The sequence below is a fragment of the Etheostoma cragini genome, chromosome 17, assembly GCF_013103735.1.
Source record: "Etheostoma cragini isolate CJK2018 chromosome 17, CSU_Ecrag_1.0, whole genome shotgun sequence".
NCBI classification, from domain to species: domain Eukaryota; kingdom Metazoa; phylum Chordata; class Actinopteri; order Perciformes; family Percidae; genus Etheostoma; species Etheostoma cragini.
The window spans coordinates 8,119,898-8,144,939 of NC_048423.1; the positions used below are offsets into that span (position 1 = coordinate 8,119,898).

At 40.7% G+C, this 25,042-nt stretch overlaps 2 protein-coding genes across 2 annotated transcripts in view; both read left to right on the plus strand.

The window, feature by feature from the left end:
* The window catches only part of pibf1 (progesterone immunomodulatory binding factor 1), a 20,146-nt gene extending 9,985 nt beyond the window's left edge, over positions 1–10,161 (plus strand). Inside the window, exons 11-18 of the mRNA XM_034898205.1 lie at positions 726–891; positions 2,088–2,238; positions 2,556–2,646; positions 4,234–4,336; positions 6,111–6,241; positions 7,665–7,749; positions 9,222–9,401; positions 9,647–10,161. Of these exons, the coding sequence (XP_034754096.1) occupies positions 726–891; positions 2,088–2,238; positions 2,556–2,646; positions 4,234–4,336; positions 6,111–6,241; positions 7,665–7,749; positions 9,222–9,401; positions 9,647–9,700 (961 nt within the window). The 3' untranslated portion in view covers positions 9,701–10,161. The remainder of the gene's footprint in view (positions 1–725; positions 892–2,087; positions 2,239–2,555; positions 2,647–4,233; positions 4,337–6,110; positions 6,242–7,664; positions 7,750–9,221; positions 9,402–9,646) is intronic.
* Positions 10,162–10,823: 662 nt separating this feature from the next.
* On the plus strand, positions 10,824–17,830 carry klf5a (Kruppel-like factor 5a). The gene is made up of 4 exons (XM_034898798.1): positions 10,824–11,255; positions 12,270–13,422; positions 14,819–14,878; positions 17,304–17,830. Exons 1-4 carry the CDS (start codon positions 11,091–11,093, stop codon positions 17,480–17,482), a joined length of 1,557 nt encoding a protein of 518 aa, XP_034754689.1. The 5' UTR covers positions 10,824–11,090; the 3' UTR covers positions 17,483–17,830.
* The last annotated feature ends 7,212 nt before the right edge of the window (positions 17,831–25,042 follow it).

The window sequence follows — 25,042 nt, forward strand, 5'->3', positions numbered from 1 at the left end:
ATATATATATATATATATATATATATATATATATATATATATATATATATATATGCAAAGTTCCAGGTTGTTGTTGCAAACGATAGGGTGAGTTTAGATTAAAGAAAAAGGGCTTTTATCTGTCTCTATGTTGTGTGCAAGCTAACCCATCCATGCAAATTTATGTAACGATACTTGTGTCATCTGAAAACAGAAACTATAGAATACCTCTTTCCTTTCTAATTACTAAAAAAAATTAAGTTGAAACACGTTTCTGTAGCTGACAACTAGAATCATTAAAGATCAAACAAAACCAAACATTGCTGCGAGCGTCATTGAGAAATACTCTCATGACTGCAAACGGTTTAAGACCTGATTTCTGGCTTGGTGGCTTATAGTTATACTTTAGGTACCACAGAACACTTTACACAACCAGTCAACATAAAAATGGTTTCTTGCGCAAGACACGCTATATAGCCATTTCCTTGCCAGTTTCCAAACAAACATGTTATCATGAAAAATTCACCAGAAGGGAATGTATCTATTTTAAGAAGTACATTGGAACTTTTGTTTATAACCACCAGGCAGGCCTGAGCTTAACCAGGGGCCCAGTGCCGAGTTCACCTTCTGAATCTGTCTGCACCAAAACACATAATCTCCCTTTTTTAACACACCTACACACATTCATATTTAGTGAGGTCTGCGTCTACAGTCTACGATCCACCTGTGTGTCTCCATATGTGCAGGTTTCGCCAGCTCCAGCTAGGTACTGACAGCCGGGTTGCAGAACTGTCCAACCATGCCAAGCTGCACTCCTTCGAAGCTGAGCGCGCTCAGATGGTCAAGGAAGAGACGGCTAAGGCCCTGGCACAGTGCCAGGTGGAGTGTGAGAAACAGCAGAAGAAACTGGAGGTACTCTCAACATAAAGACAATCTGTCATAGTGCACTCTTAATTTCTGCGTGCCTCTTCCTCACGATTTGATTTCAGCCAGTTAACATTCCTCATTATGCTTGGTTTGATGTTTAGATAGATTTTAAATAATAAATAAACACTTTATGTGTGTGCATCGTATGCTATTAGCAGATTCAGATGTTCAACAGTAAGCAATAGTCTTTATAACTGGGCTCAGATTTACAAATTGTCATCTTGACTGTTTCTTAAATGAAATTCATGTTCTACATTACTCCTCATTAACATTGTGAAAGCTAGAAAAGACAGTAATAAATTTGCATACCTGCTGAAAACATCACATAAATGAATAAAACCAAAAAATGCAAGACTGACTGATGCGTAAATCACTGTTGTCTTCATTTGGGGTGGAGTCCATCCATAGTACTTAAATATTAATGCTCCACTCAAAAGAATATGTCTTTCCAGCCTTTGTATGTCAGCACCGAAGCTCCATTCTTATCTCTGTCCACTGTAGCAAGCCCATTTAAATAAGAAGCTAATTGAGTGCACATGTCTGGATGCACTTAGCTGAGGTCCACCTCTTCACCTGTATTTGTATCGGTTTAGCTTTGATTTTGTTTCAGTTCTTTATAAAAGTCAAGTTTAATGCTATTTTTGGGATGAAAGTTCTTTAATTTAGATTTTCTTTTCTCCTTTTTTTCTTTCACTTCTTTCTTTGTGAATGCTTTTGTCCACGGTTGTGAATGTGGGAAAATGAGGAATGGTGAATAGTAAGGATAAATCATTTAAAATTACAACAACTCTGAAAGACTTATTACAGGCGTCTCAGTTCAATTTCAATCTTGCAAATTATCATACAAATTGAAAACATTACAAAACGGTATTATTTTAGCTAATCAGTATAATTTTTTTTTCAATTTCTTAGCTTTAAAAAACCATAAAACTCAATTCAAAGCTTGCAACATGTACATAAATGGTAAAAGAATATGGCAGCAGTGATGATATGATTTCACAATCCTTGTATTAATCTGAGAGAATGTAACATTTACATTATTATTATTCCTCCAGGACATCATTTTGAAATTTAAAAAAAAACATTTTCACAGAAAACATTGCTGTTATTTTGTCATTCACTACCTATCACCCCCTACTCCTCCCTTCGATTTTCTCTCTCTCCTGTCCTCCTGTTCTCAGCTCCTGACCCAGGAGTTTTACAGGCTGCAGACATCGTCAGAGAAGCGGTTGGCGGAGCTGCATGCCCAGAATGCCGAGCAGGCATCTCGGCTGGAGACATATGAAAAGCTTGAGCTAGAGTTGGACCAAGTCACCATGCAGGCTGCCGAAAGTAAGAATTGTACTCATTACGTTACACACATTACTATGAGGTCAGAAAGATAAGAGCACAAACAGACAAACTCTGGTTCCCTTAAATGCCTAGGTCTGGCATCGTAGAATGTGTGTAACAATATTATCAGATGGCATCATATTGGATTAAGAAGGCAACAATAATGTAAAACTGCTTTACAACAGTAGATGGAACAGAAGTTAAGGACAATAAGAAGATGCGTAACACAACCAAATGTTACTGCATGCTTGTCTCTGCCACATGTCATAATGGTCCCGGAGATGTATTGACAGATTTGTGTTTATGTCTGTTGCCAGTTGAGAATGAAGAGGAGGCAGAGAGAGTTCTGTTCTCTTACGGCTACGGAGCCAATGTTCCCACAACAGCCAAAAGAAGACTAAAACAGAGGTACAGCACAGGATACATTTGACATTTTAAGGATAGGACACTTTGTGAGAGATGGCACTTAACAAACATACTGTATTCATTAGAGAAATCAGCATGCAGGTCACCCTGATAGCTCACCTGGTTGAGCCCCATGTACTAAGACTGGGGACCCTTTGCCATTAAAAACCTAAAAAAATCTAACAAGAAAAAAAATTCATTATGCTTATATAGTATGGGTTAAATTGATATGTTGTCAGTGAGGCTCCGTCCTGCCTTTAATCATCTTATTTTACGTTCAAATCCATATGCATTATGAACAAAGAATTGTCATTATTTCCAAGCAATGCTGGGCTAATGTTATTTAGCTAGTTAGTTATTAGTGGGTTGTTACTTTGGACCAAACGTAGGTGTTTTTGTTAATCCTGTCGACATGTAGTTGGGAATGGGGCCTCCCACACTGCTTAAACCACGCCCGGCATTTCTCCCCTTGGGATTTAAGTTTCGAGAAGGGAATAAATTCCACCACCCCGTCCAAAGTATTAGGATACCGGGGTATCAGATTTTCCCAATCCATACGCTTTGGCATGTTTCCCTCGCTCGAAAGCTTGCCAGACCTCCCGCACCTAGTTACGGTTGCTAGCCATGATTGGCCTGTGGCGGTTTTCGGGCATGGCTTAGCATTGGGTCACGTTGCGATGGAAGGTTTTGAGTGTGTTAACATAAAATAAAAATAATAATGATCATAATAATACAATCATGCAATAGACTAAGAGAGTCAATCGTGTTTGTGCTATGTTGCACAGACAGCCTTATAGCCTATTTTGGTTTCACTTTTAATGACAGTGGGTTATGACTGCATAAAAAAGATGGTGAAGACCGTCACAAGGCTAGGATTCGTGTTCTTTAGCACACATGAAGACCTGAAACGGGCGTCAGGTGTAGCTAATCTTCATGCCTATGGTTTCAGGGCCAATATCCTGAAAAAGTTGCAAAAAAAAGTTAACCTGTGCGTTACTGCACTTATTTTTCTCTTTATACCGTTGTGTTTATCTATTTATTGTAAGTACCTTTTTAAGTTGGAATTTAAATTAAAAAAAAAAAGCTTTCACTTGAAAAGTTATATGTGCTTTATTGTTAGTAGCCCTTGAACAAAAACCGGGAAGTCTTGCAAACTTGATTTTATAGATTTGACTTGGTGTTGAATTGCATATTAACAATTAAAAAATCTCCCTCTAAACACTTTTGTCCAGAAGGAATTAAATAGAGTGGGTAAAGCGGTTATACAAAATGATTGCTGCAGTAGAAAAGAACAGCAATGGTTAGTCGTAGGATGGTACTGCAGTATTGTTTTGTTCATCAGGACAAGAGAACACTCCCTGTACTTTACTGTTTACATCTTATTGTACATTAAAAACCAGTAAGGTGCGATCTGTACTGGTAGATGTGAACAGCTTATGACTTGTGAAAAAGTTCAGTCAAAAGATCTTTTTTTTCCTTTAATCCCTGATACCAACTGTTGCAGTTACATTAACTGTGGGGTAGACAACGTGGATTGGTTGGTGTTGTCATGTTTTGGAATTCCCAAAACTGTGTTTGTGTGTCGTGCAGCGTTCACCTGGCCCGAAGGGTGCTGCAGCTCGAGAGGCAGAACACGTCACTGAGGCAAGAGCTGGAGAGACACAAATCACAGACAGGACACATATCTGAAGAGGTAAACACACACACTGCATTCATGTGTGTGCCTGCCTGGGGACCTTCATTAATGGGATTACGTTTAAGGTAATTTAATGTAAAAAAAAAAACACTGCGAGTCAGTACCTGCAACACAGTTTTTTCCCATTATTACAAATCACCCACAGCAACTCAGATTAAGGTTACTTCATAGCTTCTATCAAAACCATATGATTTTTTTTTTCAGCTGTTTTTTTTACCTATTCTCTCTCTAATGACATAACATAGTCGTTATCACAAAGCCAAGCTCGGTGGCTCCTTTCTCATCACCCACCATTTACCTCTTCACATCATCACAAAACACTCTGCTGTGAAAGTCAATGGCCAGAGCTGATCTAGTCACTCTCTGAAAGACAGACTCTGCAAAAGAAAACAAAGATTTTAGCAGCTTGCGAGGTCGGTCACCACATATATCATCACACACACCTCAGGAATTGCAATGAGTGTCCTCGGCTTTTTCCCCCCTAAACCTTTGGTCCAAGTTTAACAATGGTCCCATCAATTTTCAGAATCCACTTTTAAATCTACTTTTAAAGTGAGGTTGTTTGAGAGCAGACAGCGAGAAAGTTTGTCTTAGTACCTGTCACAGTTGTTGGCACAGTGTGAAAGACCGTGACGGCCACGCTCTTCACTCTTTCTAAAACTCAATATGCCAATCATTGAGGCTTTTGTTGTGTTTGGCACGACATGTGCTTGTGTGTGCAATGCTGAAACTCTGATTTTGGGTGTGTATTTTGTCTGTGCATGACGTGCACGTGAAACTGTGTGAAACGTGTGTGAAACTCGCATGTCTACTACTTGTTTCTTAAACTCATCCAATGAGGTTTGAAATTATGAGAACAACCGCTCTGGCAACCAGTCTGCTTGCTTCTTTCTTAATTCTTTACTGGTCAGGTTTGAGAATAAATAAGCCATCTTTTGACAGTCAGGTGTGACTGATTGGCACATGTCTGGAAAACCTCATTCATTGACAATGAAAGGACAGGGTAAAAAAATTATACTTTATATTCACTAGAAAGGGTGTTAACCACTTAACCACCCACACAGATGTCCTGACTAATAACTATTGTCCTGAATCTTCCATCCAGTTCTACTCACTACCAGCTGTAAAAGTGTAACACCCTACCTTTTATATATTGCTTTGCAGATTTTAGGCATGATACTGACTATAGTATCAATGTATTGCACTCAGTACATTCAGACTCTCATGTGAGTTATCATCAAAACACTATTAAGGTGCTTTTTTGACAGTAATTCCAAGGACAAAGTTGTTGAGATAAGGAATATTTATTACAATAATTTTCCGCTTTATCTCTTCATACTACTACTTTTAATACGAAGGACACAACTTAGATATGCCTTTATGAACACTCACATTTATGGGTACTCAAGCTACCCCTGATGACAGTAGCGATAAGGAAGTCTTGGCCGGGATTGTTGTTCAAGAGTCATTCCCAAATTTCAGACAAAATTGCTCCATTTTATTATAATAACCACATATAGAATTTGTTTTAAAGTGGAAATACTCCTTTACAAAGTCATGTTCAGTATAATTAACATCACAATGACAGACGTTGCATAATAGTTGACTCTCTACAGTTTGTGGAGTCAATACAGCACATGTGGAAAAAATGTAGACCTGAGTCTTAGGTGAATTATGAAGTAGGGTTGGTGAATCAACCCTGACATTGTGTAGGTGAAGTAAATGTTTTTATAATTGCTCCACTGTGCACATATGCGTGTTGTTCCTCCAGTTGTTGACAGCCAACCAGCTGTTACAGCAGACGCAGCAGCCCTATAGCTACCTGATTGAGACGGTGAGACAAAGAGATACCCAGATCAGCACGCTGAAGGAGCGTGTTACCTCGCTCGAGGACGATGTCAGGTACGTGTACAGAACACACCGTCACAAAGAGGAAACGCATCTCTCGATACATCAACACGCATCACCCTTTTTTTTCCTTCTCCAAATGTAATTAAAGTCTTCTGTCTTGCTCGCCAAACTCTTTCTTTCTTAACTTTATGAGTTACATTTTGTATCTTGTAAATTACCCATCACGCCAGCAGGCCATACCTCCCCACCCTTAGGCGTCTCTGCTTCATCCCTAGCTCCCTTTGTCCTCATCTGCCCTCATCTGCCCCTCTCATACTTAGCTAATTCTATCTTTGTGCAAAGCAGCATGAGTGCTTGCATTTGTCTATTCCCAATAAGTGAGTGTTTCACATCAGCACACATTTAGCTTCCTGGCACTGACCTAAATCTCCCCTGCCCCCCCTCTGTATTTTAACTTGAGAAATATGCAAACTGAAAGTCTGCAGGTTTTCTCTTGCTGCTCACTACCACTGAGCGCTCACCTGGGGCAAGCAGCAGAGCAGAAAAAAATCCTTATAAGCTTTTCAAACTCCCCCATCTGACAGATATATTGAAGTCTTCCTGTGGCTATGCAGCGCTGTCTGTGCAACAGCAGAGACACAGATTCTCACTTTATGTACTACAGTCTTTCTGTCTTAAGTATTAATTGTATTCACACAGAGTAACATTTAAAATGGCCTCAGCTCAAACCAGCTAACAGTGTCTCAGCAGAGGCAGATCTCAGGCAATGGGACCCATACCATTACACATTTTTGTCTAGAGTTCTCAGTGAACAATGGCGAAGCTGCACAGCCGCTGTTTCAAGATTTGCATGATAATTTGCTTTAACGCGCCCCCCCATTACAATCGCTTGCTTCTATGTTTCACTTGGACAGTACTGCAGAGAGCTTTTCTCACAAGATAAAAGTAGCTTTTTATATATGTATTATTGTTTGAATATTTTTGAAATTCATAACTTGTGTGTAATGTGTTGCTTGTCTGTTGATGGTTTTATACCATTGATATATTCACACAACTCACTAAGCTGCTGCTGTTTAGACAGACTTGTTTTAGTCCAGCATTTTGCAGTCCCCCCCCCCCCTTTTAAACTACTGTTTACTAAAGTACACAGTCACACATACAAAGCAACATACCATGCCTCCACACCTGACCCCACCCTAAGGTTTGTAAAATAAAACTCATTCTAATTAACACTGGACATACACTGTACATAGTATATAACGCTACTTCTCCAATCTAACAAGAAAGTGTATTCTGTTCTATTCTATTATCTGACAATAATATGCCTTGAAGAATCTCATAAACCACACAGGACTTACTTGTTTAACAAGTCTCACATGGCCCTATAAGGAACTTGAATAACCCACAGTAATGTTTTTCTAATAACTCGAGATCTGCTCTCGCTCTCTTTGTCTGTTTTTGGGTGTAACCCCAGTTCTCTGAGGAAAGAACGGACTGCACTGCAACAGGTGAAAAACAATATGGCTGCCGATCTGGAGAGACTCCTCAACCATCGAGAGGTACACATGATGACGATTTCTTTCGCAAAGGAAATTAGTTCTTTTTTTTCACTCTGTTGCACACAGGCCTGATATACACACATGCACAATGCTCAGAACCTATACAAGCTCAAATGAGAGATGTCTGAATGATGGGGTTGCGGCTGCCGATGGACAGGTGCCTCGAGCAGTTTGGGGTTCAGTGCCTTGCTCAAGGGCACCCAATGCTCAGGAGGTGAACTGGCACCACTCCAGCAGCTCTTTACAGACCGAGCTAATGCCACTTTTACTGTTTACACGCAGGTAAACTTTGTTGGATGACCTACTACAGAAGGGTTAAATATCAGCAACTTCCCTTCTTTAGCGTTAAGTGTAGTGCACCCATTGGTTGTTGATTGTTGGTTGTGATTTCACTTCACTACCAAGACCTAAAACTTACAATAATATCCAACACGTTGGATATTGTTGGATTGTCAATACAAAAGACTGACTCGGAATGAGTTTTATGACCACCTTACAACAAAGGATTGAGATGACGGGAGTGCACCCCAACTTTAGTAAGACTCATAATTTCATTCCAGTATTGAATTTTGTCTGCAACAGTGGAATTGCTTCAAAAGTGGTATGGTGTAAGGTCAGTATAAAGATCATTTGCATAATTACTTAATCTCTCAATCCATTATTTGGTCTATAATAATATCAGAAAAAGAATTTCCAAGTTTTTCTTCAAATGTCTTCCTTGTCCAATTAACATCCCAAAACCTAAAATTATAATTTAAAACAAGGAAAAGCAACAAATTCTCAGATTTGTGATTGTCAAACCATTAGACCAAACAGTTGCTGATGAATTTTCTGTTGCTGTGGCTTTTGATATCCAGACAGTGCACAGTGTTGCAACACTTCCTTCAAGATTGCGTGTGCGCGTGGGAGTGTGTCCCCCCCCAAGCCAGCTGTATGAAGTATGTGCCCTGTCATAGACAGCTGTTCCTCAGATTGGCTGTATGGGATGCCGTGTATGTGGGTTTGTGTGTGTGTTTGTGCGTGCCTGTGTGTGTTTGTGTGTGTGTGTGAGAGACATGCCAGGGCTCATGTCCTCAGGAGTGATAAATAGAACCATGAAATGGCCCAGAGTCCTCGCCTCTGCCCTGCTGCCACCCCACAGACCCTCGAGCTTATTGCAAGGCGTCCCATGATTGGAGTCCAGATCAGAAAGCTGCAACAAATTTCCCAAAACCTAAATTTTAAAGAAATGTTTTACAAAATGTTCTAAAAAAGTATAATATAATATTTCAATCATACAAACTATTTGCAAAACCTTTATTATGGTGCATGTTTATTTCATCCCTGTTTAAATTGAAAAATGAAAAATGACCTGGTGAGTGATTGCTGGACTTTTGGACACTACACTCCCAGTTATTTCTCTTAAAGATTCCAGTGTATTGTTTTACCCTTGTTTTCACATCCCTATTTTCATGAACTGTGTGATTATTCAGGAGTTAGCGGTGATGAAGCAGGTCCTGATCAGCATGCGGTCCAGACAGGGAGAAGCTCTAAACCTGTTGGAAACAGATTCAACTGCCATCAGGACCTCTGGTGTAGGAAAACACCAGTCCAAACGAATCGGCAGGACCACAGAAGAAGAGTCACCAAACAAACCCAAACCCACCGTGTTTGTAAGTGTCTGACTCGGCAACACCTTTTTATGAGTCACACCACCTAAACCTGCCTGGACAGAAGTTCAGACAATGGAGCACCATGATACATTTTAATTTGAGCCTTTCACTGCAGTCAGCTGAGCAAACATATGCTGTTGTATAATCCTTGAATTATGAGAAAGTCAAATAGATGAAAATATCTTACAAACCCAAACCCTGCCTTTTTAACCATCGTTTTTCCTCTTTGTTTCTTTCTTTTTCAGACCAATAAAGAAGTTCCTGATTGGTACCAAAAGAAGAAACAGAAACCTAAATGAGCATGATTTTCTGTTACTACTAGTGCTATTAATTGACACTCAGGGCTTTAACAATCTTATTATTTTATTAAGGCTTTTCTAATCTCAACAACTTTTGAAATACAAAAGTAGAAACTGTTACTTGAGTCCGAGTGTTTTTTTATTCTCATCCTTGGTTACATATTGTTTAGAGAGGATAAATTCCCTGCGTACTGGTCCAAAACCAGAAGTATTACCTTCCACAGGGTACACATTCCAAGCCAACCGACTGCCCAAAAATTCCTCTTTCTTGGCAGCGGTCTATTTTATTAGGTCTGTCTATCATTATTTCCTCATCTTTTCCAGGTTTGCAGATACTGGTGGCTGATATACACAAGCAGAGGCTCCTTTGGGTTTAAATATAGACATAGTAGGCATACCTTTATCATTTCAGACCATGTTCTTATCGGTGTCATATTAAACTCGACCAGAAGACTGCTTTAAAGCTGTTTTTGTCCCTTTTTAATGAGCCTACAATACTTCACAATACACCACTGTGTTCCCTAGTTTGTGAAATAGTTAGAACATGCAATACATTTGAATTTCCTTAAAAAAACATGTGCATTACTTGCGAGACGTATCAATTTTTTGTACCAACTAAAATGTACCAACTAAAATGTGCGCCTGAGTTGCCATAACAGATGGTATTTTCCACAATAAAGTGTGTGATTTTTTTACACATTCCACATTACAAAGATGCCCTGTCAAAAGAACACATTCAAAATCCCTCAGCATCAGTATAAAGGGGCACTCCACCAATTTGCAACGCATATGAAATTCAGTGGTGCGCTCAGGCTTAATAGCCTGCATCACAAACTGGAAGTGTGGGGTTTGATTTTGTCAAAACAAAATTAAATTTTAAGAAACCTATACAGTACGTGTGAGTGTATATATGTACACACACACAATAAATAAATATATATATAAACACTGAAGGAAAAAATAATCACAATACACGTTTTGGAAAGGCTGGTTAAGGTGAATTCAACCAACACCTTTCTGGATGAATGCGGTCGGGCTGGTTCTGTGTAGGCCCTATGTTTTACGACCCTGTTGTCAGTGTATTTAGATGTAGCGTAGGGCGGTGGCCAGTGAATGAATGATCAAAGCCTTTTTAAAGGTTTGGTGGGCGGTGCATGTACAGTATTTACACTGTGCCGCTCCGCCCTAGAGCAGGAGATAGAAAACTGCCTGTGGGCCGGTGGAGGGATGAAACAAGTGGAAGGAGATGTACCAATCAGGCACATATTAATAACTCCACCACACGCACTACACCTCGTTGGCTCCACTTCTTTCACCCTAGGACGCTTTAGCATCCTCCTTTTTGCATAAAAAGGACGAGCGGTCATTTGCGGTGCTGAATCGGAGCTTCATGGCCGCGACACTCGCGATGAGCGGCGGCGGGCAGGAGGATTCCTTTTACCCGCTGCAGAAGGCGACTCTGCCCGCCGGATTCGCTCTGGAGGACTCGGCGTTGTTCGGCTTGGACTGCAAGATCACAGAAACGGACAAGACTGGACATAATGACTACACGCAGGTAAACCAGTTAGAGAAAGCCAATCGACTTTACACATTAGTGATGTATTTCATTGAATGGGCGTGGCCGATTGGTTGTAGATCCAGGTTGTTTTTTTGAATTGAATCTAATTTGGCCTATCTGCGTGATGTTAATCACCACTTTGTTTTACACTGTTTGCGACAATAAGCGAGCAGGCTGCGACTAGCTGGAAGCGAGACTGAGCTGCTCCGCCTGCAAACGCATTCACCGCATGTTTTCTATGCCAGCCAGTTGGCCACCAGTTGTTGGTCCCTTCTCCCCTTCTCCCCATCATACCACGCTGACAACAACTGACTCCAGCTTCGGACAGAAAGCTCCCAGCAACTCTGTCCGCAGTTAGCAGGAAACTTGTGCAGCAGAGGAAAGAGTGCTATTTAGCAGCTGGTATGACCAGGAGCCTAGAAATCAGCAGCCCATCCCCAGACTGCTGCTGCTGCTGCAGCTGAGCGGACAGGGAGGCATGGGTGTTTCCCCATTCCCTTTCATGTTGCTGTTTCATCCTCTGCTGCTGCAGGGATTCTCTAACTTTATACCTGACTTCAGATTCACAGGAATTAGACCACAAGGCATTGTTTGACTTAAAGTTGTTCACCTGTGATGCCAGTTTGAACAATAGGTTGCAGTCCGTTTTTATGACTAGGCCTACAGTTGTGCATATGTTTTGATGTTTAATATAAAAAGTGCAAGATCTGATTTCCATGGCGTACCTGATCCTTAACTGTTGGCCTCACAGCCGGTGGGTTTTTGAGTTCAGCCTTGCAGCCAGAGAGGGAATGTGGCAACTGCCAATTGATGACTACTTGATAAATGTTTTAGCGGTGACTGTCCTATCAAACCTTTGTCTTCTCAAAATAGGGCCTCAGAATAGTTTCATGGTGGCTCACGAAAAGCCAAGTCTGAGCTGGATACATTTCATTTAAGTTTCCTAAAAATTATAAAACGAGATGTTTCGAAACTAAACTTTTTGTTTGTGTTTGTTTTTTTATTCAACAGGCAAAGTATGAGATGGACAGGTATCTCACCCCTCAGTCTCTTCCTCTTCCACCTCATGCAGACAGCCAGCAGAAGTCCCAAAGAGACAGTGTGTCAGCGCTGGATCAGTTCTTCACTGATCACACCGGGTCTCCCTACACCCTTAACATGAATCTTTACCTCCCTGACTCTGCCTACCTGAGGATGGGCTTGGGCCAACAGGTGCGGCCCTCTCAGCACCAGAATCACACAGGTCTCACTCAAATCAAAACAGAACCTGCCTCCCCGTGTTTCTCCACCAACATACAGCTGCACTGCCCCAACATTACACCGACTAGTCGCTGCAGCACATCTGGTCATGGCCCTGGCAATATTGCCATGGAAACCTCAGCCATAAACATGACGTTAACAGGGTTACCGGACTTCACCAGTGTTTTTAACCAGTCAGGAGGCTGCCGCGGTGATGATTCAGTTCCACAAGTTTTCATCAAACAGGAAATGTCTTCGCAGTTCGAGCAACATCCTCTCCACCACCATGACAACAGTGGCTCACTGTTTCAGCTACTAAACTCCGGCTTGGAACATCACCATGGCAATGGTATGGAAGCTCAGCAGCATCATCATCATCATCATCATCACCGTCATCAGCAGCAGCAGATACAACACACTTCCACAATCCACACACCTTTCCATGATTTGCCGGTAGCTTCTTCTGCATCTCAGCAAGAGCAGACGGCCAAGCCTGCCTACTGCGGCCTGGGTGGTGGGGCATACACACATTCTCATGCTCAGGCACATCCCCATTTTCTCCAGCAGCTGGTTCCCTACCTGCCTCCCTCTCCGCCGAGTTCAGAGCCCGGCAGCCCTGACAGGCAGAAGGAACTGCTCCACACCATGTCCCCTCCTCCCTCATACGCAGCCACCATCGCCTCCAAGTTGGCAGGTAGCACCCCTGGACTCGGTCCTGGGCCGGGACCAGGCAGCGTAGCCCTGCCCCTCACTACAGGGCCCGTGTCGGACCCAGGCCAAGCCGCAGGCCAAGTCGCAGGCCTTCCCCAAGCACCTGCCACAACACCAGCCCCAACACCAGCTCAGACCACTGTGCCTGCCCGCTATAACCGGAGGAACAACCCAGACTTGGAGAAGCGACGGATCCACCACTGTGATTACCCAGGTTAGAACAACAACATAGCCATTGTTCTGTATATGCATGCTGATTCTTGTCACTGTTGTGTGTGTGTGTGTGTGTTTATTTTTACAAATAATTTTATTTTTACCTTTCATGTTGCTGTTTCATCCTCTGCTGCGGGGCTTCTCTATTGTTTATACCTGCCTTCATATTCACAGGAATTAGACCACAAAGCATGAACAAGGCATTGTTTGACGTAAAGTTGTTCACCTGTGATGATTGATCAATAGGCTGCTTCTTTATCTGTTGGTTCCCTGTGAAGTCTGGTCTCTCACAAAGGTCCCCTTAAGGAAAACCAGCTTTATTTTAAGACACCCAGGCATTTAAAAAAAAGTGATATGTTTTGTTTGGAATAACATTCCCAGGCTTAGGAGTCACAATATGTTTGACAGCCTCAGCAGAGAATTTAAATATTTTGGCAATGGAGAATATCTATCACTGCCTTTCAATTAACCGTCTGGTTTAAAAACTTTATTATCTCACCTCAAACAGCTCAGGCATTCTCAGCCGTTAGCTCTATTACATTGTTGTGGCTTTAAAGTCACTGGGATAATTGTGGAATGAATCTGTGTGGGTGTGTTAATTAGATAGATATTCTCTTTAAATCATTTGATCTTGTTTCCCAACACGTAATTTGCGTAACGCGCTACTTTAGATTTTTGTCTTAGATTGGAGTTGTACGATGTGCAGCTACTTGTAGGACATGTAATGTCGACTAGCCTGTGGCAGTGTGTAAAATAGGCTTAAGCAGAGCCTCCTGCAGCATGTTACCACATGTCTAACTTCTGTAAAGTCAGATGAGGCAGATTCATCATAACCACACATGGGCGCATTCACACCAAGTGTATATTAGTCACACTGCTGCAGCTGCTCATCTTCGGACATCTTTGTAATACATGATATTCAGCCATGTCCTTATTTAAAGTCTGAATTAATGTGAAGAATATGTTTTTAAATAATTCAAAATATGACCTTTTTTGACATTGTTCTTTGTATAACATAACGGGCAAAAAGTTTCTTGATCCTGAACTTAAAATATCAAACTAACAGGTGTAGTGAACCAAAGTTTTCAAAAAGCCGTATTCTGTGAGATTAATGTATTAATGGTATGCAATTTATTTATAAATACACCCAATCTAAATAATTTTAATACCAAGTGAGACTCTGTGGGTAACATTTAAACACAATCACATGTCCTTTTTGAAAATCAGAACCACAAAAACAACATTTACTATATCTCATTCCAAAATCCGCTTCTGTTTTTAATTAGTTCACATTTCTAGCATGCCACATCTTAGTTTATGGGGTAAATACATATCTGACAAGTGACGGATTTGGATTTGGATTAAGCCTTCTGTTTCTGTTTATCTCCTGTCGTCAGGTTGCAAGAAAGTCTACACCAAGTCGTCCCATCTAAAAGCCCACCTCAGGACTCACACAGGTAAGACATTTCTCCAATTAAGGCAGCTTTTTTAAACGGGGACAAGTAAAAAAAACGACGCTGCCCACACAACTCGTATTTCGGTATCTGCACTGGCACCATGTTGCTAGGCAGAGTGTTGTGTTCCTGGCATGTGTGTGTAAATGTATCCTACCCCCATCCTCTGCCCAATATACTATTCCATCAAAACAGGTGGAAGTGACATACTTCTGCCAGGGGATGACTCTCCGACTATGTGGTCAGCGCTAGACGTGCAGTGCCATCTCTCTGAGTATACTGTTCAGACATCGATGTTTAAATGCTTTAATATGCTTGTGTGGCTTGGTTGCAACTATAAATATACACAACATCCGTCTGTGTCGATACAAAAATATCTTAGATCATCTTGAGCCTAATATTTCCACTTTAATCATCCGTGTGTTTATTATCCTTTTTCTTTCTTTCCCTTTCTTCTCATCTTTCTTTCAATATATCTGAGTTCTTTCACATTTAGATTTGAACTATTAGTTTTGGATAAACAAAATCAACAAACAAGCACTTAGGTGTTGGGCTCCACCTCACTCTCCAGCTAACAAAACATCGCTTCTGTTGATATCTACGCATTCCTCACTCATCTGGACACACACACACACAAAACTCACGCTTACCACTTCTACGATCCAGAGTTTTGTTCCTCTCGTGAATCTGAACTGCTTGTAGAACATCGTTGTGGGTGTGCGTGCCTCACATTTCAGTTTTAGGAACATGACCCTGACAATTAGATCTTGCGTCATTCATGCTGCAGGCTGATTGTGGTTATTGCAGTTATTATAGACCACAAGATGAGAACACAACATGTAAAGAGGGATGTAGCAGCAACTTCCTTATCCTCTCTGCTTTTGTCAGTCTCGCTTAGTTATTTTCTCTCCTATCGCTTTCATCCATCTAATCCTCCTCTTCTCTTCTTTGTGCCATCCTTTCAGCTTTAACCCCCTTCCATTTCTATCTTTGTCTGTTACTCATTCTACTTCTCTTATTCAGATGCTTCAATGCACGCTTACGCACACACACACACACACACACACACACACACACACACACACACACACACACACACACACACACACACCTGTCAGTAATCTGTATGAGATGATTCCTAATGCGTTTGGGTCCCCTCGGGAGTTCCCACTCTAATCTCCATCAACATCCATTACCCTGATTGTTTGTGTTTTTGTGTGTGTCTGTTTGTGTTTGTGTGTGTGTGTGTGTGTGTGTGTGTGTGAGTGTGAGTGTGTGAGTGTGAGTGTGAGTGTGTGCGCGCATGCGTGCACTTGCGCATGGGTACATGTGTTTGTGAGAAGTAAACACTCCTCCCAGTTCACTCTTCTCCGTCTTTTCATAGTCTCTCCTCATTGTGCTCAGTTTCAGGTGTGTGTTTATGTTCGGGGATGATGTGGTTAATCTGTGTCTTAGCGAGGCTGCAGAACTTGCTGTGCTTGTTTAAAGGGTTGGCTCACTTAAAGGTCCCATGGCATGAACATTTCCCTTCCTGAGGTTTTTTAACATTAAGATGCATTCCCCCATTCTGCCTATTTTCCCCTAGTGACTAGAAATGGCTATAGGTGTAAACCGAGCCCTGGGTATCCTGCTCTGCCTTTGAGAAAATGAAAGCCCAGATGGGTCGATCTGGAATCTTGCTCCTTACGAGGTCGTAAGAAACAATGTTACCTCCCCTTTCTCTGCTTTGACTGCCCAGAGAAATTGGCCTGGCCAAGAGAAAGAGAGAGACATCATGGCTTTCAAACTAGCAAAGTGGCAGTTGGTCGAGGCCGCACCCTCACACCTTTTAGGCTGTAATGTCCTCATGTTGTTTGATTTTTTTAATTTCACAAATGAAATTCCATTCACCTCCGTTTTGGCAGGAATGTCTTAGGCAGATATTTCAAAACAAGGACCAATAAAAATCAAAATGATCTGCATGGATAGATACCACTGGGTGAACAAATCTTTTAGCTCACCATTGGGCTACTGGAACTGGGTTGGTGGTTGTGAATCACAGGTTGGGCAATTGGGCCTAAGACGTAGCCAAGAATAAAGGAGAGAGAACACAGCTGGGGCTGCAGCTGAACAGTATTGGAATGACAGAAAACAAACATACCTCAACTGTCAAAGAGAAATGCACTGAGGCAAAGGCAGACAATACAGACAAGTCGGCCGTGGGAAAATAGTGCAGCCTTACTGCTTGAGAAATGCTTGTGAAAGCATTATGACTGTATATGGTCTTTACAGTAAAGCCTGTTTTCCCCGTTCCTCCACCCAACTGTATGAATCATGTAACTCAGGGAATGTATGTTTTAAGAATAAATAGTGTCTTATAATTAAATATTGACACACCTTCAGAGAGCAGCACACTCATTTAGACTTTCTCTTGTCTCCCGTCTGGCAGGTGAGAAGCCGTACAGGTGCACGTGGGACAGCTGTGACTGGCGTTTTGCTCGTTCGGATGAACTGACGCGTCATTTCCGGAAGCACACGGGCGCCAAACCTTTCCAGTGCGCCGTCTGCTCCCGCTCCTTTTCTCGTTCTGACCACCTCGCCTTGCACATGAAGAGACACCAGAACTAGCAGCGTTTGCACACACACACACACATACGCAAGCATGCACACCAAAACAAAAAAACACTCCCACACACACACGCGCGCACACACACACACACACACACACACACACACACACACACACACACACACACACACACACACACAAGCTGCCTGATGACACTACAGCTGCTCCTGGTGCTGCTATCATGTGCTGAAATGGTACGACAGCCTAACAAACGTGTTGGTCTTAACCCAGAGTTTGATTGATTGATTCAGAGGTTGTAAACTAGAAACACAATGGCCAAGTGAAGTACTTGGTCCCTTAACCTCCAGTTATACTTGGTATAGATTTATTTAGATGAATACAATGAAAACAATTAAATAGAAAAGAAAATGGAAGTTTCAAATGTTTCCAGTCCATTTAGACTCTTTAGTGTGACTGGAATGAAAGCACTTACCACTCAAAACTTGTAAACTTTATGTCTCTGTCCTAACATAGAACTGGCTTTTTATTGTTTTCTTTTATAAAGGGGAAGCTTTTTTTTTTTTTTACCAAATCCTTTGGTTTGCACTAGCGTTTGTAATTTAAGTCTGAGCCTTTTTGGCCCATGCATCTCATCCACCACTGGAACAATCTTTATCACTACTGGACTGAATCTATGTGAACGCCACACAAATTATTGCTGTTGAGATATTAAAAATTGAAGGCAGTTATACTCTGGAGAGGGAGAAAAAACGAGGGAGGGGTGGAAATGAAAAGAGAGAGATAGATTTTTGTTTTCAGAGAGAGGAAATCTGAGGATGACTGAGAAACAGGAAGGTGGATGGTTGCTAAAGAGCAGCAATTAGGTGATGAATTATTCATGTTGTCTTTTCTAACCAGAGAAATGTAAGCAGAACCCATAAACATATTAGATTTCATTCAGTTAAAACATAATTGACAATTTGATGCACAAACTTCAATTAAGCGTCTTCAAAATACAAATATTGTACATCTATCTCATGCAGCCTTTATTTTAAAAACCGATCTTTAAAATGTTTTAACCAAAGTATCATCTTCATCACCAACACCTTATTAAGTGCCTCCTTCTCGGATTTATGTTTTTGTTCAGTGGTAATGATCAATGTAGCCCGTCCTTTTAAACACACATGGTGCTTTTTTTATTTCTTAATGTATTGAAATCTCTAGAAAAAAAGGAAATTTCTTTTTAAATTACAAGGTTTAATCAATCATTCAATGTGATTTAACAGCTCGGCTCAGGCCACTTCACAAACCTTTTTTTAATTAAAATGACAGTCAGTCCTTTCTCTGAGGGTTTTCACTCTGTACACAACTAACTTGCAATTTGGCTCTATCAGTCAATCGAACATGGACATACATTGTGTTAAAGGAAAAGTTCAAATTTTGTTCAGGTCTTTCTTAAAACATCATGCCCATAAGTGCAATTCGAGAGTTATTGGTTGATGCAGGTGTTCCTCAAGCGATCTCTGCATAAAACGTTTTTAAAAAGGAGTAAGTTTAACAGTAAGACAGCAAGTTTGATTTTGGTATCAGCTTGTTGTAACTTTGGTTGAACTCATGACCTGCATGAAAGAAGTGGATGTAGCCACCGTGATGTCACCCATTGGTTCATGGATTACTGTTATGAAGTCTCGAGTTTGGCATTTTGGGCATTGCCATCTTGGTTCGTTGGAGTTATCAGCTAGCACTAGCTAGGCTGCTTGTTTAACTAAGTGCATCCATAATTCACGTAAGTTTGATATTAATGGGATGCTAATTTAGGCTTAGATAATTTTAATAATAATAATATTATTATGTGCAGGTTAAAGGCATTTGCTTCTGTTTTCAGGCCCAGATGCTACATCTATTTCTTTCATGCAGTCTATGGTTGAACTTTAGAATACATTTTTCCACAGAACAGCGATTTTGCATTAAAATTGTTCTTGGAACGTATCTTGTCACTGTCACTATGGACGAGAGGAACAATCACATCCTTTAAAAACTTCTTTAGTATACATAATGACATGGGAGTAGGCCAACTGTTTTAAGACGGACTTGAAAAAATGTGATGTTCACTTAAATGTCCATTTTCAGTGTGTGATTTAGCTTGCGTATATAACTGTATTTGTTCATTCACTGCAGGTAGCATTAAGATAATATAGCACTGTAATGTATCATGGTAAATCTGACTATTTATTTGATTGTGTAGAAGTGGGGGTTGTATTAGATCAACCGTCTTTCTCCCCAGCAAAAATGCCTTAATGTAAATATATGCACTGTAAATAACTGTTGATTTTTTTTTCCTCTTTTGTTATCATTTTGTAAACAAAAGGGCAAAAAGGAAAAATGCCCTGCATCCAAAAATGTTTGAGCCTTTTTGTTTTCTTAAGTTTTTTTTTTGTCAAAGATATTTTGATGCTATTGTTTTATATATTGTCCTTCCAACAATGTTTTTTTGTAGATTTGATTTCTTCCTAGGTAAACGTTCCAAAGACAAAAGTTGTTTTTTCTTCAACTGAGTGAAACCGATCCTAATAAAGTCAACTGACACTTTTACAAATGTGCACTTGTGCGGAAGTTGATGGGAAGATTATTTTACCTGCTAACAATACCTGAATTTCAGGGCTTATGGTTGTGATCAAAGTATATGGTACATTTAGTTTATTATCCATGAGGTTTTATTAAAGCAAATGAGAGAAAGCCATGCTGTGCTGATAGAGAGGGGTGTCTGTGCTACATTAAAACACACCTTTTCAATGCCTAAATAAAACAAATGAGACATAACCACACTTAATAATAAGAAGGGAAGATGTGGAGGAGAGGCCAAGTGTTCTCGTCCGGGACCTGCAAGTAACCTGCAGCACCCTTGCTGATCAACAAACAATGGTCCTTTGATGTCCCAGCAAGAGACAATGGACAAGAAAATAAATTTGACCAGCACTCGGGGACCAGAGGGGAATCTCACTGCATTGAAATGGACACACACGTGCACACACACACACATACACATGCACACACACACACACACACACACACACACACACACACACATACACCATATGTTCTTGATTTAAGTCATAAATGTGACCCAGGGTCTCTGTTGTAATCTACCTCAGATGTCAGAAAAGAGGGAGGTGGAGAGGAGGGAGTGAAAGAAGTGAAATGCAGAACAATCTAAACAAAAGAATCTCTGGGGGGACCCAATCAACCACTTCCGTCCTCCTACATCTCCTCTCATTCTCCTCCTCCGCTTTTCTGATTTAATTTCATTTTCTCTCTTTGTCTTTCCACACACCGTATCCCCCCCTCTCATCCCCGGTGGAAAGTATTGTATGAAAGTCCAGGGGCGCAGCTTCATGGGTCAGAGTGGAGACTGTTCTCATAACCTGCTCCTCTCCTCATCGTTTCCCCCTTTTTTATAATGCACCTCGTCTCCCTTTAGTCCTCTCCGCTCCCATATTTTCCTCCACCTAAAACTCAAGGGGGGGATTTTCTTTTCTCTTCATTCTTTTCTTATCTTAGTTTGATTCCCTCTCTTGCTAAGTCTTCCATAAACTTGCCGTAGTATTTCTGAGTGTAAGAATATTAAAATCTCAGGATGAATATTACAAACACACACACACACACACACACACACACAAACGCACGCACGTACACGCACACACGCAAACAGACAGTGGTGATGAGTGAGTGGGAGCTACCGGTTCATGTTTTGGATCAACTAAATTAATGTCACACATCTGGAAGAAGGCTCCTGCCTGCTCCACCCTCTGCTGTGCTGCGTTGGTGTGATTCCCAGTTTCCCTTTGTGTGTGCATGTGTTTGTGTGTGTGTATGTAGGTATAATGTTTCCAGTGCTCCTCTCTTGGAACAGACCACCCACTCAGAAGACCAATAGAAGGACTACAGGGAGCCCGGACAGACACACATACACACACACACACACACACACACACACACACACATGTAGCTCCAAGTCAACCATTCCCAATATTCTCAGAATAGAACATGTTATCAGAGATTATAGAGATACCACAACAGCTGACATGCTATCAAAAAGTTAAAAAGATAATATCAAATATCGAGGGGGGTTTCATTCCAAGACGCTACGTTCATTTTAAAAAATGTAGCCTCAGGTGAACTCAGTAGTTGGGAAATGTTAAAGGTTTGAAATCAAATATCAGAGCCTCATCACTACGGCTTCTGTAACCGGCTCTATAGGGGACTTACCTTTTAATCTTCCACAGAGAACTGCTATAGGTGAGTTGCTGTGAGGACAAACACTGGAGGGTAACCCAGAGCTCAGTCTGAACCAGTGACATTTTGGGGTGCTGTAGCTCAGCAGGTTTATCCAGTGTTTGCAGGTTTGGCAGTTTGATCTCTTGCTCCTCCTGCCCACGTGCCGAAGTGTCCTTGAGCACAATACTGAACCCCACAATGGTGAGGCCACGCTGCCACATGAACTAAGGTCTGCTACAGCAGTGTCTTTTAATAATTAGGTTTAAAATGTGTGGTTACAGATTAAAACTTCTATTTTAAACTTCCGTATTATTATTCCTTTTAGTAATCATGAATCTAATCTAATCTTATCTAATTGTTAATATAAATAATACTTTGTGATCTTAAATGTTTTTACCTTCTTATTTTATGTGTTCTAATTTTATCTCATGTTTTTGTTTTGCCCTTTATTTTGAAGCACACTGAGTAATAAGTAATAATAAACTTGACATGACTAGGATAGTGCCTTGCATGGCAGCTAATTGTGTGTGTGTGTGTGTGTGTGTGTGTGTGTGTGTGTGTGTGTGTTTGTGAATGGGTGAATTAGAGTAGTAAAGCACTTTGGATAAAAGCACTACATAAATCCAGCAACATTAGCCTCAACTAAAGATGAATTATTTACTCTACAAGTGGGACAACTGGAACCATATCCCCAGACCCCCAGGGGCCCCAGGCTCAATTAGTTGATTAATTGCTGATTTGTTTGAAAGTATGCAACACCACAAAAATATAGTAAAATAATGAGGATCTTAAGGTTTAAGAAGTTTACCTAATCGTAATCCTTTCTTGTTGAACTCTAGTTTAGCTGTGACCCCTTGTTTGACTGGTCATTACAAACCTTTATTTTCATAATTTTACAAAAGCACAGTTTTTTTTTATTATCCTAGTAGAGATCCTTAAAGGTGTACACATACCAAGCATGTCAGGATACATTTTAGATATTTTGGGCTTTTACCCAGTGTGAACATCATATATGATACAGTCACAGAGAGTGGAAGAAAGTGATTCTTTTCCTACATTAAAGTGAAAAAATCAGAAAAACTTGTTATAGAGAACCTTTATTATTTCAGTTGATATTATGCTTAAATGGTTGATATTTCTTTCCACACATGTGTTGATATTACAACAAACTAACTGGCACACAGCAATCCTCACTGGGTCAGGTTGCATTCCAGGGGTTCTGCTGGGTTTGTGGGTCTAAAGCAATCAAACAAGGCTGGCTCAAGTGGTCTGCCATGTGCTCTGTACCTGATGAGTACTTAAAAGCAACAGGATACATATCCATATTTTACATAGAGTGGGAGGAAGGTATCTTAGTTCTAGATACTTTTTTTCAGGGATTTTTGGTCCTGTCTTGTGCTTGTTGATGGCTATTTCCACAGTCAGAAAGAAAAGGGCCCATGGTTCATTTCTGTAACCCAGCAGGTTGATCCCTCCCTGACATTAACATCAGTATGTAGAGGTGACAGCTGATAACAAATTCAGAGTCAGCACCAAGCTATTGTACAGATACAAAGGGGTCAGCAGGAAGTACCTCAGCTGAAATACACTCTCAGCAAAATAAAGATTTCATAATCTCATTTCAATATTAAACCCGAAAAGCAAAGTATTCCTAAGCAATTTCATCTGCTGCTTTAAAGGGTAAAGTCTTGTTTTATCCACAATCACATGTTTATATTAATGTATTTTTTCAAGATCAAATTACTTGTCACAGCCTGACCACGTTAAACACAACAACGTAATGTCAGTTGTCAAGGAGTTTTAACATCACTCTGCTGTGACTAGTAAGAAAAAGATGACCATAAACCAAGATAATAGTCTTAGTCACAGTTCCTGATGAAGCCAACATTCTGGTAATAATTGAACTACTTGTGTGTGCAACTCTTGCAGAAATCTGTTATGATAGCCTTGAGCCACCCAAAGCTATAGAACAGTTGCTCCTGGGGAAGGTTCCTCTGTTTGTAAAGTGAGTTCAAAGGACAAACCCATTAGGCTTCCCTCCAAATCAGACACATCTTTGCACCTGCTAAACACTCAGGGTGACACCCTGCATTAGCCATTGAGAGGATACAACGAAACCCTTTTGCTTTCACACATGAAGTGTGGAAGTGGATGCCTTTTTGTAAATTCATGTCATGATTTGTGAGAAGAGAAAAGGGTCTGGAGGCTATATATTGTCCACATGTACATACACTTTATCAAAGCTGTTTGCTTACAGTTAACTCCTTGGGTATTGCACTGTGCTGAACGCCTCCCTGACCAAACAGCTGATAGTTTCCACTTTTCTTCTCACATGTTTTATGGTTTCATGGTGGCCGGCAATGAAGCACATGTGGTCACTGTTGGGTTAGTCACACTGTCTTATAACTGGAAGCACACAGATTCAGTCCAACATGACAGTGTGTTGTGAGACACACTCACTCAAATCAACAGTAATACATCTTGACTGAAATGTAACTCTCTACATTCACTCTGTTTTTTGTGGGTGGATGATTTGGGTTTCGATCATGGAAACAAGCAACAAATGCATTGGATGTGCATACGGTCCCATGTTTCTTTATGTAACAGTTCAGTATTTCTTTCCAAATATATTTTATGAACCACAGTCTTCATTTTCTGATTCTAATTCCATGTTGAACCTTAGTACGCATATGCTTTTGGTCATGAAACAAAGACGGAAATCCCATTTTTTAACCTGTTCTGAAACTGTACAACATTAGCTTGAGGCAACAAATGGAAAATCACAAGTTGGGAATATATAGGCTATGGAAATATGAATGTTCTCAAAACCATCAGTTATGCTGTGTTTGGGATCCATGCACATGGTTGTCTTGATTTAAAAGTCTAATTTATGTCAACCTTTTCAGGCACAGCGCCACATGTGGCTCTGCCTTATCCCTAAAGTGTTCCCACCACAAAATGCCACAGTACACCCTCTTCACCTCCTCGTTTGATTAATCAGAACCATGTCATCAGCCATCACATAATGTAAAGCATCAAATGTTTATAAGTGGGAGAGTGTGAGGGTCAAAAAGACTTTCTGTTGACTGAGGGAAATGATGTGCAGTTGAGGGTCATTGACTTGTCATGACACTGATGACTAATTGTGCTTTCTTGTGTTATTCAAGAAATCAATTAGTTCTGTTTCAATATAAATCTTCATGGAGAAACCCTTAGTTATTCTCGTAACAAAAACCCATGGTACAGACACGGTACAATAGCCTCACTGTTACAGTGGGTACGGAAAGTATTCAGACCCCTTTAAATTTTTCACTCTTTGTTTCATTGCAGCCATTTTCCAAAAA